This window comes from Astatotilapia calliptera, chromosome 7, assembly GCF_964374335.1.
Source record: "Astatotilapia calliptera chromosome 7, fAstCal68.1, whole genome shotgun sequence".
In the NCBI taxonomy this organism is placed as follows: Eukaryota; Metazoa; Chordata; class Actinopteri; order Cichliformes; family Cichlidae; genus Astatotilapia; species Astatotilapia calliptera.
This window is the reverse complement of record NC_137428.1, coordinates 34,664,229-34,681,106: the sequence shown is the minus strand read 5'-3', so window position 1 is coordinate 34,681,106 and position 16,878 is coordinate 34,664,229. Positions and strand designations below refer to the sequence as shown.

The following is a 16,878-nucleotide window of genomic DNA, read 5'->3' as shown; positions in this document are numbered from 1 at the left end:
ATTGTCAATAAATCACCTTCACATCTGAGTAAGTGCTGCATCTGAGTCCTCCTTTCCACTCTTCACACGGCCGCTGCCCCGGACCGTGACAGGATAAGCAGCATCCACACAGACTGGACCAGAGTATAAGGAGGTATTGCTGAATTTATACCATTTTCTACAAATCCAAGGCAGTGAAATAACATAATCAGGAAGTAACTGCAAGAAATGGTTGTTTCTCCATATTAAGGTAAAGCAGCAGCAGCACATCCCTTTTCTTGTTTCTTTTCAGTCCCATCAGACTCATCTTCTGATACAACACCTCCATTTCTCTCTTCATAATTTGAAAATGCTACAACCATGAAATGAGATGCTATGTTGTTTGAAAATACATTTGTGTGTGTGTATGTACCTGACTGCAGTGGTGCTGAAGGAGGCAGAGGAGCGGGTAGAGATGTAAGGATAGTGCTTGGTGTCCAGTTTATCGTCAATAGCATCCTGCAAGAGAACAAAAAAGAACAAAAATAAAACATATCCTTGTTAGCAATATTGTCTCTGTCTCTCACACGTACATGTACACACTTGAAATAGGCAAATTCACATCTCTTAGCAACTTCCACTGCAGAGGTCCACTGCAGAATTAGCTTTGCACAAATAAGATAAGATAAGATAAGATAACCTTTATTAGTCCCACACGTGGGAAATTTGTTTTGTCACAGCAGGAAGTGGACAGTGCAAAAGTTATGAGGCAAAAATTAGAATACAATAAGAATAAATACAGTACACAACTGTACAGAATAGAATAAAATAAAATACTATATACAGTAGAATAAAATAAAATAAATATACAATAAGATAAAAATAGAATACAAATACTATATACAACTGAGTAAAAATACAACGATGACAGAAAGGGGCTTAATATATTCAGGGGTGCACATAAGTGGTCCGCAGGTGTGTCAAAATAAAAGCCGCGCACCAGATAAGAAGTTGCAATGCGCGGTTGCGTACATAAGATTTTCTGAGGAGGACAGACATTTGTTTAGAACTCTTAAAGATGTTGAAGAAGCTCCTTTAAGCAATTACTTTGGTGTTCCTCCACCTCCACAGAAGTGTCAGAAGGAGTCCGAACCGCAAAAGAAGCGCGTACTCTCGGAAAAGTGGTTCCAGGAGGTGAGCTGGGTTCAAACAAATGATGAACGCACAGAGATGTGGTGCAGAATATGCCGTGAAAAACTCGAGTGGACAAAAACAGTGCCGTTTATATGTACGCAAACGCGCATTGCAACTTCTTATCTGGTGCGCGTCTTTTATTTTGACAGCGAACGCGCACCTGCGGACCACTTATGTGCACCCCTGAATATAGTAGATGACAACTAGGTGTTTGACTGAGACTGTTGTGGATGTATGAGAAGTGAAAAGTATGTAACAGCTACTTTTTAATACATAATTTAGTAATGACTGCATCTGTAGTTGAGATGTTTTTGAAACTAAAATACTAAGACACTTCAATGCATCTGCCAGACAGCAGGTTATATAAAGCTCTTTAGTTTTCTTAACACATAATAAAATAAAATGCCTAGAAACACACCTCCATGATGTCCTTGATCAGTGGTGTCCAGCGGGACAGCTGATAGGTCTGCTCGCTCACACGCTCCTTCCTGTCGACCTTTTTCCCTCTGCGGAGGGTGGACTGAGAAAAGAAAGAATAGATGAGGAAGTGGAAATAAAAGACGCTTTCCTTGAGCACTCATTAAAAACAGCACAAACTGATCTGCTAGACGTTAGATAACGAAAGCTTAATGTCCTGATGCTACATGCTAGTCATCTTTCACTTTCTCTCAGAGCTGATGTGAACAGATCTCCAAATGCGTTCATACATTCAGAGTAACGAATAGGTAACTAGTAGCTTTATTCTTGGATTGTATTAGAGTAGCTTTGCATGAGTCACAGGTCAGAATAATCTGCACTTATCTTAAAATGTCTACATTTAAAGACAGCTTTCATCTGATTGGCTACCCCCACAGAAACAGAGCTTAAATAGCAGGTTGGTGAGGCTTCTGTGCTCACAATCAAAACTTTGTGCTTGAGCTGACCATATTAGGAATATCTGCTCTCATCTGCTGAACAGCCAGAGGTGGAAGAACTGTATGAAACTGAGTGTTTAAAGCAGTCTGAAGCCTCAGCTATGAGCGATTCCTTGTACATATGTCGATCTCATTAAAACTTTAGCTACGTTTATTATGAGCATTCACACTTTAGGTAGCATTTATCTGACATAAAGTAGTGACAGCATTATAGCCCCTTTAAGCAATAAGCAACACATGCAGCAGCAGCAGACTAACCAGGCTATTCCAGACAACCTTCTCCCGAGCCACACTTTCCAGTTCCTCCTAGGGGATCTCAAGGCATTCAGAGGACAAACAAGATATATATTTTTCCAGTGTGTTATGGGTCTGTCAGTTGAGCGTGCCCACCAAACCTCCACAGGGAGACGCCCAGGAGGCATCCTAACCAGGCCCAAACCACCTCAACCAGTTTCTTGGAACACACATGTGGCACAGAGCACAGCCTCTGCTCCACAATCCCTCCTGAGGTCTGAGCTTCTCAGCTGGGCTTATCTCAGTCACCCAGTGGAGGAAACTCAATCCACAATCTTACTCTTTCAATCATTACCCATACTTCATGACCACAGCTGAGGGTTGGATCTCTCAACACAGCAGGTCACTGCAAGCCCCATTACTGCTGACACAGCACCAACTCACATTCCACCTTCCCGTCATTCCTGCATAAAAGCCCATGATACTTGAATTCCCTTCCTGGAGGTAGCCCCCCACTCCCAAACGACTGACGACACCTTGAGAGCTCCTCCATGAAAATCAAAAACAGGTTTGAAGATAAGGAGCAACCCTGATGTTGTCAAACACCTATTGAAAAGTGTACCGCCTGAAGCCCCATCAAACAGTGCTGCAGTACAGTGGAAATAACCTGGATTCAAAACGTGACAACATAAGAAATTGCATTTGAGATGTCCCCAAAATGTGTCACGTTGTGATTTCTGTGTTGGTTAAGGGTCAGTGATACAGATACAGATACAATGATACACAATCACCCACCAGTTATATAAGTAACCAAATTAACAATTTAATGTAAATAAAGAAAAGCCTAAATACAATATTTTCACAATTCTTTGTTAGCCTGCTTTATTTCACCCAACATCTATGAAGTGTGAAGTAGTTTGACTTCCAGCATCTTAGGCTTTTTTGTCCAAGGGTCAGACTGTCCAAATGAAAAACATCACACAGTTTGTGCTTTAAAGTGAAACGACACAGACAGCTTCTCTGATGGGAAGACTTGTGCTGTGACAGATTACATAATATAAGCAAATTTCCATTACAGTCTATTGGCGTTAATATTAAAAGGCAAAAACTACAATACAATTACTTAAAAATTAATTTAAGGAAAGTATTCAAAGTTTAGTTTATAAGGAATTAGGAAAGGATGAGTAAGCTGATAATAAGGAGACACTCACATCTGTGATGATGGGGACGCCCAGGTGACCCATGTTGGTGATGATCTCACTGTCCTCGGGGGGAATCTGAGCATGCTGGATCAGCTTGTTGAGGTTCTCCTCCGTAATGCCTAAGCACACAAATATACACAAAATATTAACAAGATTTGTAAAACAAAGATTGTTTGTTTTGATATCACCAAGTTCCTGCATGTTGCTTCAATAAAACAACCCACAACATTGTTGCATTCATTTTTCTTTTGTATTTTAAATGTTAAATGACAATTAAAAATATTTAATAACGCCACATTTTCATGGCCCACTCACTCACATTAAGTAACACACAAGAATGAGCGTACTCTACTTCCCTTAGATTCAAAATTCAAACATCAGCTAAAGCAACGGCAATTTATACAGATGTATAAAAAATGTTTAAGACAATAATAATAACACTAACTTGTATAAACAGTTTACTAGAAAGTAAATAAATATTTCTGTCTTATTTTCATGTGATTTATATTCAGTCTGTCGCTTACCGTTCTTAAGGAAAATGTAAAGCAGGATGATGCGGATCTTGTCATATGTGCTGACATTGGCATCCAGCAGTATGGGCACAATGGCCCTCATGGGATCTTTGATCTTCTCTCCCTCAGCATCTGTGCCCATAGCCAGATCCTGCAACAGAAAACCTCTCGTTTACGTCTTACTTTAAAACCCCGATCGCTGCACTGTGCTCTTTGTCCTCGCCTCTGCTACTTCCACCTCCTATTCCCTCTGGTTTTCTCTCCTCGTCCCCTCTTTCTGCTTCCGTCTCACCTGTTCCACACGGCAAAGTTTGTCCACTGTTCCCTGGTAATGTTTCATGCAATCCTCAGCCAGCTGCAGGTGAGTGGAGTACTGAAAAAGACAAAACAGGTCAGCGTATACACACGCACACACAAAGAAAGGCATGCACAGACTCAAAAAACACACAAACCTTGCTGAGCTCCTTCTGGTACTGAGGCATCTTCTTCAGCATCTGGGAGAGATCCCTCATCGTGGTCTGTTGAAACAAAAACAACACTAAGTTACACGATTAATGTCCAATAAAGCGGCGATGACGTAAACCACAGGACACCCCTAATGTTTTCACAAAACTTTACATTCATACTCATAGCATCACCTCCCTCCACAGAGTCGGCTTTACCTTCTCTCCGGTGTTCATCCTCTTGCTGGAAGAAAAGTCTTTCAGCTGGCGTGTCACTTCCCTAGTGACAAGAAGACAGTAACATATGAGAATTATTTAATTTGATATCAAAAGCCTGAGTGGAAAATAAAGAACAGAATGAAAAGTACTCACTGGGACACCTCGGCTATGTGTTTGTGTCTCAGGCTCACCCACAGGTCATCGTCTTCATGCAGAAGGACCTCTTTCTCACGTGAGTCTCCGATGCCGCTGGTCTCATATCTGGAGAAGAATCAACCAAACAGCAATGGCCAAATTGACAATAAAAGCAAATGATGCTCAAGTAAAATTTAAACAGCAGCGTTTGCTCATACTTGTAGACGTCATTTTCAATGGGCAGCAGGTCGTAGCCCATAGCCTGAAAGGTGAGCTCGTGCAGGACAGGTGAGACGGGGTCAAATCCCCGATCCAGAATGATCAGCTGTGAGCGAGCCTTATCCGGACCCTACAGAGGGAGACGCACAACAATTAGATAATCATGCATCCGGTCTCGTGTAGAATTCAGCCGTGCAACTGCAACTGCATGCATGATTATTTTGCATTACACACAAGTTTTGTGTGTAAACCTTTATATTCAGCCATGTGTTTTAAAAGCTTCTTTGTCCATTAATTTAAAAAGATTATTCTTTTTGATACAGCTTGTATTATTGTATTATTCAATAACAAAAACTCTACACATGAAGGTTTTAGTTCTACTTTTAAATCTTTCAGATTTTCAGAATGCACTTCTTAAAGGAGTAAAGCCTGGAGAGGATATTTTAGTGCAGTGGTTTTACTGATTACAGCAAACGGAGATCAAGTTAAGCTGTAACCTGATCTCATGGACAGCCCTGATACAGGTTAAAACAACGAGAATATGATGTGCTAAGTGAAAACAATAATAAGCAGGATATTTAAAGTGACAACATTTTGATTTCTCGTGAGCTCACCTCTCCCATGGTGGGGTCATCAGCCTTGTATGCATCAAGTTTGTCCTGAACCAGCTGGGCCAGGGTGGCGTTGTCCTTGTACTCCCTGTCAGACACGGGAAAGTGGGAGGGAAGATAAATAAAGGAAAACAAAGCATGACAGATGTAAAGACATTTTACGTTTTACAACCGCCCCCTGTTTGCTCACCCTCGGTATCTGACAGCAGGATACTCTTTCAGGGTGGCACAGAGCGTCGCCAGCTGCTCGGCCAGCCTCTCCATCACTGGGTTCTTCAGCTGGGTCTTATGAGGGCTGTAGAAACTGTGAAAGGCATCTGGATTGTCCAGAGAATACACCTGCACACACAAATACAAGGAAATGTCGTTTTTTTTCTTCAGCTAACTGTGCTGACATGAGTGTTTCTAGCTTCTTGAACTAATTTGTCTGATATACTTTTTCCTAATGTGCATAAGAAGATTTTTTTTTCCTTCACTCCTAAGTGTGTCTTTGCTTCCCTCTCGGGCGTCTCTCCCTCACAGTGATGATGTGTGCAAGAGAGAGAGAGAGCAGCGAGGAAAAGCACAGCTGTGTTTCTTCATGCTAAGCTTCTCCAGAAACAACTTCCTTGAGAAGCATTAAACTGAACTGCATTTCCAAGACAGAGAGGGAGAAAGGACCCAAGGCTTTTAACATCTGCGTGTGTGTTAATGCGTTTCAGCTGTTACACAAATCGACTGTTTGATCTCAGTTATCGCTTTCATGTTTTCTCCCTCTCTTTTTTCAGTCTCTACCATTTCATCCCCCTGCACTTTAATGTCTTCTCGACTCGATCTTCACCACATCATCCTACACCCTCTCTTTTGTCTTTTACTGTTCCATTATTTCACCTCCTCCCTCTGTCTCTTTTCGTTTCTATCCTCTTCCTCCTCTCTTTTCTCCTCTCCTGCATCACTACCACTCCCTTCTCCCAACCCATCTGTCCACAGTCACATGACCACACTCCTGCGCTGCAGAAGGGCCCCTGCCTCAGAACGGCCACCATTGGCTGCAGCCCACTGTGTGGATGTGAATCGCCCAATTGGGCAAGTCTGTGGGCGGGACTATGAGGCAGCATTTTTGCCTGAAGCAGAAAACCACTGACTCTGAATTAATCATAGTAGACAAGAGGGAAGCAAAGCATTGTGGGCCAAGAAGCATCTTTAGATTGTGAGAGCAAAGGACAGACAGAAAGAGAGAGATGCAGTAAATAGAGGGGTGGTTGCTGGAGGGAAAAATGGGGTAAAATGGTTGGAGAAAAGGATGGAGTAAATGCAAATGAGAGGGAAAAAGCAAAGATAAGAACGTGCACCTGACTTTAAAAAAAGAATCTAGAAAACAGAGAGAGGCAGAGAAGAAGACAAGATGGAGGCAAAGGGTGGGGAAGCAGGTGGGAGGGAGAGAAATCAGTGTGATAAATGTGAGTCTTTCTGGAACAGTCTGGCAGTAAACAGAGAGTCTGGTGAGTCAGCAGCTTTGTGCCGAGTCTCCACCTGAGTGCGTTTCTCTGTCCTCTCGCTCTGCCTCTCTTTAGCCATCCTTGACTCTTCCGACCAATAACCTCGCTGTTACTATTCCTGCCCACATCCTTTGCAGCATTTCTCTCCTCCCACCTGTCTTAATCGATCTCTGCAGCTGCTCTTGCTCAAGCTTTCCATCTCTGGATCTTTCTCCCTCTCCTTCTCTCTCTCTCTGTTGTCACTAACAGACAATAAAACTCAGCTGGGTTTCAGTCATTGTGTAGGAAAGTGTGCTGTGAAATAGCACAAGAAGGCATTAATGGCACAAATCTTGATCTAAATTGATCGTTTATAAAGCCATGCATGTGCATGATTTCTTATATTATAACCTTAGTCACTGCAGATTTCAGTCCCTTTTGAAAAGCCTGATTTCTAGTCCTACACGTAGGTGTTAATGGATGCAGAGTCCCAGAACCATCTCTATAAATGGTAAACAAAAAGATTCATTAGCTATGTTGGACCAAAACCACTGGCTCTGGCGTTTTAGGCAATAGTTAAGGACAATAATGCATATTTATGGACTTTGAGTGGAAGTTTTTGTTCTGCACAGTTCTAAGAGTTTGAAAATGCAGATGTGCTTTAAAAAGCTAAACTGCAATTAGACAGCAGGATTGGGGATTTCTTTTCTTTTGCCCATCACATGGACTTTATTACCTGAACTGCATGCTCAGGTGTGGCTGGTCAGACTGCATGTTAAGTCTGACTTCATTAACCATTTTCATGTCAAAAATGCTCTTTTAAGTCCCAAAGGCATACAAGCACAGAAGATACAAGAAACCATCCAAACTGCTTCACGTCCAATAAACTGATGAGTTGACTGTTCTCCCGGGTGTTACAATAAAGCTTAACATCCAGGCATCCATTAAAGTATCTTAAGATAATATTTTGATGATGATGCCATCAACATTTTTAGGGTTAGTGAAGCTACATGATATATCGTAATCTGCTACCTCATGGTTAGAACTATGGATAGGTTCATTTAAACACATCAGCATAGAGAAGATGTCGGAAGAGGGTTCTTAAAAGACCATTCAGGGACAAGCACAGAGAAATGCTGTCATATTGCCCCAAGAAGTAACCAGAAATGGACAAAGCTGCAACGTTTGAATTACTTGCTATGAAAAGCTCCTGATGAGCTGTCTGTATCCTTCAGAAGCAGAGAATGATGTCTTAATAGTTATTGATGCGATTGTGTCTATTCAAGACAAGAGGCTCCTCCAATGCAGGACACAGTTGAAGTTGAAATCAGGGTCATCATCATTTAACAAGTGGGCACAACTTTAATACTGATTATACGTATTGGTATGCAGAATCTTTTTGTAGAGATTAAACATGCTTTTCTGCATTTCATTATGCACCATCACCATGCAGGGCTGCACAGTATGTTTACCTGAGACTCGTAGGGCAAGAAGGCGATGTTGATCTCCGTCAGAGTCTTGACGACTTTGGAAGCCCGGCTCTTCACCAGCTCATTAAAGAGAGGATCGGGGCATGCTGGAAAATACCACATGATGCTTAGTTTCAGTCACATTCACAGACAAATACACTTAAACACCAGAGTTTGAATCGACCTATGATGTCTCTAAAAGATCATCTTTGACTAAACTTCTTCATATTACTTTGACAGAGTGCTTCAATGGAAGCTCGTCCTTCATTTAACATGATGCAGCTTTAGATTCTTCCACTATAAAGACACCTCTAAGGCCAAGGTGACTCTGTTAAAGGGAAACTGCAACATCGTAGCCACTCAGTCTCTTATTATGAAGCTGTAACCCCCTGTAATAGTGCAGGGATAAAGCATATTTAAAGAAAAATAACTACTTTTGTATAGTTCTACTTAATTTGTCTACAAAAAACTGTAAATTAGGGGAATATTTGATTATTAGTACAAAAAGATCCTCTCTTACTTGACCTAATAAAACAGGTTCACATGTGTTTCAAAACAAGAAGACAATAGGTGACTATAAGAACTTTGAGGAAACTGTGGGATTAGACGTTGTAACAACATCAACATCAAATTCGTTTTCGTATCTAGGAAAGAAAAAAATTACAACAATTAAAAACCCCTCAACATCCAAAACAGTCTTGTTTAGCAGCATCAACACTATATCAAATAGAAGGTTGTCTGTAAAGTCCTTGTGTGTACTCACAGTCAGTGAAGAAAACATGGGCTGCCTTGTATTTAGATGAATGAGGGTCTTTGAAGTCTGCAATGACGGTGTGGACAGACTGAAGAGAGAGAAACAGGTTAGATGTGTTGCGATGAAAGTTCTGTATTTTAATCTTCAAGATAAGGTGAAGCAAGGATAATCCTTACAATATGTGCATTTTATAATGTGAGCTTCTCTGATCAATATTTTGGTAGCTAGTCAAGCTGCAAGTGTCAGTCTTTCCCTTTCAAACCATGAGCTGCGTTTACATTCTCCAGCGTCCCAGAGTCCGCACTGGCCTGGGCTTCCTGCCTTGGAGAACCCTACCACATGTTACATTTTGAATATTCACTTTCATTTTCCCAAACCATTTGTTAATTTGTGAAGTTATTTTAGTGTAAAAGTAAAAGATTGAAATTCATGAATCTAAGGAGCGTGGAAAGAAAAGCGACTGGACTTTTTTATGTTTCTTGAAGACGTTTCAGCTCTCATCCGAGAAGCTTCTTCACTTCTAAGAGAAATGAATGATTTTTTTTTCTCCAAGAAAAATTCATCCATCTATCGCTGCTAAAGTATGCTGATTCTGATTCCAATTATCCCAGTCCGGGTTGCAGGGGCAGCAGTCTGCGCCAAGATGCCTACATCTCCCTCCACCCAGCCACCACCTCTAGTTCTTCCAAGGGAACATCAGCCAGGTAAGACTCACAATCTCTCCAGAATGTCCCAGAGCTGCTCTGGGCACTAATGCTTGGTATTCAGGAGCATCCTAATCAGATACCAGAACTACCTTAACTGACACCTTTCAGATTAGGGATAACCGTTACTCTGAGTCCCTCCCTGATGACCAAGCTCTGCAGCCTCTCTCTCTCGTGGTCTGCAACATTCAACTTGAGGTATATTATAAACTCTGTACAACTTTCAACAAATAAAGGAAATTTGGATGTAAAGATAGATCATGGAAACTAAGAAGCATGAGCGATCTTTCTTGACTAAGTCAACAGCTTAATATGGCAGCTTGTCTGATCTCTCTTCTAAAAGTGCATACCTGTTGACAGGGATGTGCCTCTATAGGTAAAAGAAGGAGTATCCCTACCTTCTCTGTGGGTGTAATCAGGTAAATGGCCTCCAGGCTCGGCAGTGGCTCTCGTCGTTTCATGATGTCCTCCACAACTACAGAAACAGGCACAGACATGTTAAAGAGTCGCAGGTACGAACAAAATAAGCCTCGCAGTTCAAAGAAATAGTTAAATGTGATGGGCTCTTACTGGTGATGCCCTCTGTCATGATGTCTGTCATCTTGCAGCAGGATGACAACATCCTCATGCTCAGCTGGTCCACAATCAGAGCCTGGCAACACACGAAGGCAGTAACTACTTATTACTCTCATTACATGTAGCTGACAATAAAACAGTCTTATTCGAATAATCCCTTACAGACACTGTGCAGTGATGACTCAGGTTTATTCACATCCAGGCTTCAAGGTCTTTTGTGTGTCTTAGTTGTTCTGGCTTATTTAATGTGCACCACTGTGATGAAAAACATTTTCCATTTGCATATTTACGCATCAAGATATATATTGTGTATAGGTTTTGTATCCATTTGATATTTTATTGTCTCCTGACCCAGCATGTTTACTTCTTTGTGATTTTTGTATTATTGTACTTGTGTGAGTTATTCGATGGTTTCTAGTTTCGATCCCTTGCCCTTCATGTTTCTCTGTGTCCCCTCTGTTCTGTGTAAGTCTGTGTCTGCATGTTTGAGTTTCCCTCTGTGTCTTTCGGTTCTTAGAGTCCTCAGCTTTATGGTTTATGTCTGTGTTTCTTAGTTGCTGTCTCCACCGTGTCAAGTTCGCGTCTCTGTGTTATACTTCCTGTTTTACTTTGAAGGTCCGTGTCTTATGTGAATGCGTCCTGCTTTTCTTGTCTCGTCAGTCCTGATTTCTCCCAGCTGTGCCCTCCTTCTGTGTCTCATTCCCCTCATTACTTCCCAGTGTATTTAAACCTTGTGTTTCTCTGAGTCAGTGTTGTGTCGTCCCTCTTGCTGTGTGGCGCTCCCTGTGAGTTTTGGTTTGTTGTTTCCCAGTTTAGTTTACTTTGTATGCCCGTTTTTCTGTGACCAGCAAATAAAGCTGTGGTTTTGAGTTCATTCCTTGAGTCTGTGAGTCGTGCACTTTGAGTCCTCATCTCCTGCCTGCCACACGGCGTTTCATGACATTTATTATATTTTCTACTGTTGTCTTCTAATCTCTTTGTGGAAAACATCTAAAAAAGAACTATTGAAAATGTAATCTCCTGGGATGGTGAGAATCATTCCTTCCATTGGTCTGCCCAAAAGCCTCTGTTAAATGACTAATAAAGACCGATTCTAGAGACATTCAAATATTTGACTAATAGATTATTTGGCTGGGTATTTCTGCACAGTCTTTACTCAGACATGTTTAGCAAATGAGCAACATCTGAAATGGATCCATTTCATCCAATGAGCCAAAATAGTGCAGCTGCTCGAAAAGAACACATTTAGTTGTGTCTCCATCAAGAGTTGACGAAGAGTCTGGAAGGCCTCGTGGTATGGTAAATGCTGCTGCACGTCTTTTAACAGGTGTATGTATAAACACATCACTCCAGTTTTAGCAAATTTACACCAGCTCCCTGTAAAGTATCGTATTGATTTTAAGATTCTTTTACTTTTAAAGTTAAATAATATGGCACCCAGTTATTTAAACGAACTCCTCAACATGTATGACCCCAAAACAGCATTGAGATCGTCTAGCCAGATGCTCTTAGCACAACCAAGGTCTTGACTGAAGCGCAGAAGAGATCGGGCCTTCGCAGTAGCAGCACCCTGGAATAATCTGCCAGAGGAGATTCGTACTTCAGAGTCTATTCAGTCTTTTAAATCGCATCTTAAAACTCACTTTTTTACTTTGGCTTTTAATTCGAGTTCAGTATGAGTACCATCAGGTCTGTTTTATGTTTTTATTGTTAATTCATAGTCTTCTCATTTATCTGTATTTGTTTCTCTATTGTTTTCTCTTGTTTTTAACCAATTGTGAAGCACTTTGGTCAACACTGTTGTTTTTAAATGTGCTATACAAATACATTTTGAATAATCTATGAACAGGATTAATGTTATTATTTTACACTAGGTAGCGAGGGCCAGTATTTTCTTTGTCTTTAGATTTTGTTAAAACCCAGTTACATCCAACACGTCTGTGCATGTAAGGCACGCAGTGGTTTTTGTTTTTCAATTTTTTTCCATTCCATCCTATTATTCATCCATTCATGAATAATATGTTTTTCTTGTCATAGGTGTTTGTCTGAGTAAAAATGTAAAGCAATTATAAAAAGAAACAAACATTAACAAATAAATCTTCTACGGAGCCCCGCAGGGGACATGGGAGAAAAAAAAATTAGGGAGAAAAAAAAAATTAAGACGGACTTTTGCGAGATCTCGCAAAACAAACTCGGGATCTCGCAAAAGTTTTAGCCGCATTCTTCGGAGGCCGCCAGCTCGAAGCCGACCGGGAGGTCGAGGCACGATGTGCCGGGAAAGCGGTGTTCCTCCCGGCTGTAGTAGGTCTCGACCTCCCGTTAGCTTCGAGCTAGTGGCCGCCAGCTCGAATCCGACCGGGAGGTCGAGGCACGATGTGCCGGGAAAGCGGTGTTCCTCCCGGCTGTAGTAGGTCTCGACCTCCCGTTAGCTTCGAGCTAGTGGGTGTCAGATCTCCAAAAACGTCGGAGCATTTTTGCAAATATGTGATGTCTTGTAAACCGAGCAGGTATCTGACGTTTACACAACTACATTCACGCCTCAAAATATCTTAAAAGTGTATTTTGTGACCCAGAAAGAGTAATATTACAACTAAGTAGCTGCCGCCATTGTTGGAATTCAACTTTTGCGAGATCCCGAGTTTGTTTTGCGAGATCTCGCAAAAGTCCGTCTTAATTTTTTTTTTCTCCCTAATTTTTTTTTCTTCCATGTCCCCTGCGGGGCTCCGTAATCTTCTAACCCCAAGACATTAACTTTACCTATAAGTTTAAGCTAAACAGTTCATTTACTGCACATTAGAAAAGCTGGAACAAGACACTGTTTGGCAAACCCTATATTTAGTCCCACAAATTTCACCAGTACATTTTTTTCTTTCTTTTACTGACTCAGGTCTAATTTTGAAACATAAGCTACAGATTCAGAGCAAAGTCCAGTTATGCTTCTTTGAAGAGAACTGCTCAATGACTATATTAGCACTTTTTTTAAAGTAATGAACAGGTACAACCCATTCCCAAAAAAAGGTTGAGACACTATGTAAAACAGAATTTATAAGAATAAAATAATATATTTATATTTTACTAAAAAGAATAGGTCCCGCTGGCAGTCAGTTCTACAGCCGGAGTCTAGATAAAAGCTTTCTAATCATCTTGTTTGTTGTATATCAGGGCCCTACACGTGACCCAGAGTGCTGTCCTCTCACCTTCCATTCTCCCTTCTTCTTCACCTTCTTGATAACATCGTTCATAATCTCTGTAAAAGAAAGAAAGAAAAAGAATCATCACAAATCAGATGGGCTCGTTATCTAAGCATTCACCCATCATCCTCTTATACTTATCTCTATGACCTGAGCAGAGATGTTTTAATTCATTTTGTAAGTAAAGAATACACAATCATACAAAGAAAACACAACACACACATTCATGTACCATTTCATCACAGCAAGCTAATATTCACCCTCGGATCAGACAGACTGATGACCTGTCCAGTGTGTGAGACTGCAAATATGTAAAACTCTTAACTAACAGACTTTGGAAAGCACTGACAATAAGGCAGTGAATCTGGAGGTGGCAGATTTAAAGATGCTACGATTATTGTTTGTCAGCGACAACGAGGAACAGGATTAGAAACAAGTACGTTAGATGGAGAGTTCTGTTTGAGCGGTTTGGATACAAAGTTAGAGAGGCAAGGTTGAGTTGGTTTGGACATGTGCAGAGAAATGATTGTCAACGGATGTTGAAGATGGAGATGCCAGGCAGGAGTAAAAGAGGAAGACCTGAGAGGAGGTTTGTGGATGAAGGAGGACAGAGGGTTGGTGTCATGTGGGAGGATGCTAGAGATAGGGTGAGATGGAGGCAGATGATGTGCTAATGTGACAACGAGCAGCTAAAAGAAGATAAAGACAAAGAAGAAGCCAACTCACAGACTTTGAAAAACAGTAATTTATTGAACAAAAGTCAGATTTATTGAAAGTTTTCTCGGAAGAGAGGATTTTTGTACCTTAATTATAATTCAACGGAAACTATTAATTTCTGAAGCAAACCTCCTACAGCCTGGCAGAAAGTGCATCTAGGAAAGGGGTGCACTGAAAGACGAACCAAGAGCATCATAATAATTCAAAATGTTGCATTATGATCATTTTATCTCACGTTTTTTGAATTATTAATCGCTGAAAGTTACATTCGATTAGCCACACAGCCTTTAGTGTGTATCTGCCCAAAGTTAACATGAGAGGGAGAAACGGCAAGAAACAAAATGTTTGTATTATGACAGTAAATCAATCCCAACTTTAAAAATAGACATTTTACTACTACACAACAATTTTTATGATTAATAGAAATTGTGCAGATTGGGTATGAGTGTCAAACTCTTACACCGTGAGAATCACTGGAGTAAAAATCAAGTCTAAAAACAGGAAGTTTGAGTAACTCTTGCCGTATGCTGGGATAGGCTCCAGCTCCCTGGCAACCCTGATAAGGATAAGCAGAAGACAATGGATGTATGGATGGTTAACTAAATTAAACTAAGCCTAAAATAACTGAACCCTGAACTGTTTGATTCTACTCATTCATATGTATTTTAAAATCCAATAATGCTACTATTACAATAACAAGCACCATGCATTCATGCCTCCAGTGAGGTTAGCCACCACAGATCTACATCAGTGAATGAATTCTCTCAATGATGAGTGTCTACAAAGACGAGGAAACCCAATAAAGGAAAGCCAGTATCCACTGTGAGGTTATGGCACGATGGCCCTGTTTGTGCCACAATACTGATATTGGCTTGATCAGTATGCCAACCATCTGCCAGCCGTATTAGGATAAATCCATTAAGGGTGAATTACTGTTGAACATCATGTTGGATCACAGTGAATATAAACCGCTAAGCCCTCCCGGCCCCAGCTAAAACCTGCGACCACACAGATACTGATGGATTACCACAGATTAAAAAGGGCCTGAGCAAAAAAAAAAGATGAGGGATGCAAGTGTTTGCTGCCTCGAAAACAATAAGCAGTATGCTCCTCAGAGTCAGATGATGACGCTTTTCAGACAATTGGAGAAATATGCCAGAAGTAGGATGGAAGCATAAAAATTGGAAACTAAAACCAATTATAGTATAAAAGAAATCTAGAATGCATGCAAATAAAGGTCGACTAAAAGTAAATAAGTTATCGTATGTACTATAGCTGAAGCAGACAGAGCTCAGCCTGAACCTCCTGTGAGTGAGACGAACTGTATCTGACCTCCAGTGGGACAGATGGTCTTAATATAGTAGAAATATTCTTGCTAAATGAGAGATTCCCCAACTCAGCTTCAGTCTATTTCCAGCATTTCCTTTGTCCTGTTCTGTTAGCTGCTACGTCAGCCAAGAAGCACTGTGAGTACAAACTACAACCTAAAAAACCTTAAAAAACCTGTGACTTTTACACAGCTGGGGAACCGGGGCTGTCACTGTGCTGACTAATTGCTGTAAAACACTCCAAGTAACAGCTGCAAAATTAAAGCAGGCTCCTTTTCATTCCTGAAAAGTTGACTTGTGTTTCATCCAGCAGCGGCTCCAGGCCACAGGATGAGACACTTCAGAAAACAAAGCAGGACTGAGGATATCCGTGACTCGTCCTCCCTTTTCCTCTGCTAATCTGTTTCCTCTTTTTCCTCTGATAAATGAGCTCAGATAAAAGCAGCTCCAATTATTAAGATAAATTGAATTTTTAACTGTTCTTCGTTTTCTTCCAGGGTCTAAATTCTTTAGTCCATCGATCTCTTAAACATTAATGTCGATTCACAACAAAAGCTTTACTTCAGCTCGATGCTTTAACATTACACTTTCCATATGAACATCTTTTCCTTAGATGCGTCTCAAACCTCGTTGCTGCCATTTCTTAGAAGCCCCCATTGAACCCTTTTTTGGGAGCCCTAAATTTCATTCCTGGCATTTTCCCAATTACTGTCATTGCTTTTGAAGGTAACGTTTTAATATTTATCCAGTTGAATTTAGGTTTGTAAAGGTGAAAAGGTTTGAATATGTTTGCAAGCAGAATATTAGATTAACATTAACTGCAAGGCAGTATATTGATGACATTATGATTGGAGGTTGAGCCCCCTAAAGGTTTAAAGTAATCTCCCCTGGAAGCCCTTCAAGTCCAGTATGGAGGTAGAAGAGTTATAATAAAAGAACTGAACTGAATTACTAAGGGGTTAACAATCCATAGAGGCCAATGTATTTTTGTTACCGAACTATAAACATGCTTTTTAATGCTGAGAAACTGAACATTTTAAC

The 16,878-nt window shown here is 40.7% G+C and overlaps 1 protein-coding gene across 2 annotated transcripts in view; it reads right to left on the bottom strand.

The window, feature by feature from the left end:
- The window catches only part of stxbp1a (syntaxin binding protein 1a), a 40,288-nt gene that overhangs the window by 14,191 nt on the left and 9,219 nt on the right, over nt 1-16,878 (bottom strand). For both annotated transcript variants that reach the window (XM_026174378.2, XM_026174379.2), the window contains exons 2-17: nt 13,799-13,848; nt 10,596-10,677; nt 10,424-10,500; nt 9,331-9,409; nt 8,571-8,674; nt 5,832-5,980; nt 5,645-5,729; nt 5,030-5,160; nt 4,830-4,937; nt 4,677-4,737; nt 4,467-4,532; nt 4,307-4,387; nt 4,027-4,165; nt 3,512-3,621; nt 1,571-1,672; nt 392-477 (exon numbers count right to left, since the gene is read on the bottom strand). In XM_026174378.2, the coding sequence (XP_026030163.1) occupies nt 392-477; nt 1,571-1,672; nt 3,512-3,621; nt 4,027-4,165; nt 4,307-4,387; nt 4,467-4,532; nt 4,677-4,737; nt 4,830-4,937; nt 5,030-5,160; nt 5,645-5,729; nt 5,832-5,980; nt 8,571-8,674; nt 9,331-9,409; nt 10,424-10,500; nt 10,596-10,677; nt 13,799-13,848 (1,510 nt within the window). The remainder of the gene's footprint in view (nt 1-391; nt 478-1,570; nt 1,673-3,511; nt 3,622-4,026; nt 4,166-4,306; nt 4,388-4,466; nt 4,533-4,676; nt 4,738-4,829; nt 4,938-5,029; nt 5,161-5,644; nt 5,730-5,831; nt 5,981-8,570; nt 8,675-9,330; nt 9,410-10,423; nt 10,501-10,595; nt 10,678-13,798; nt 13,849-16,878) is intronic.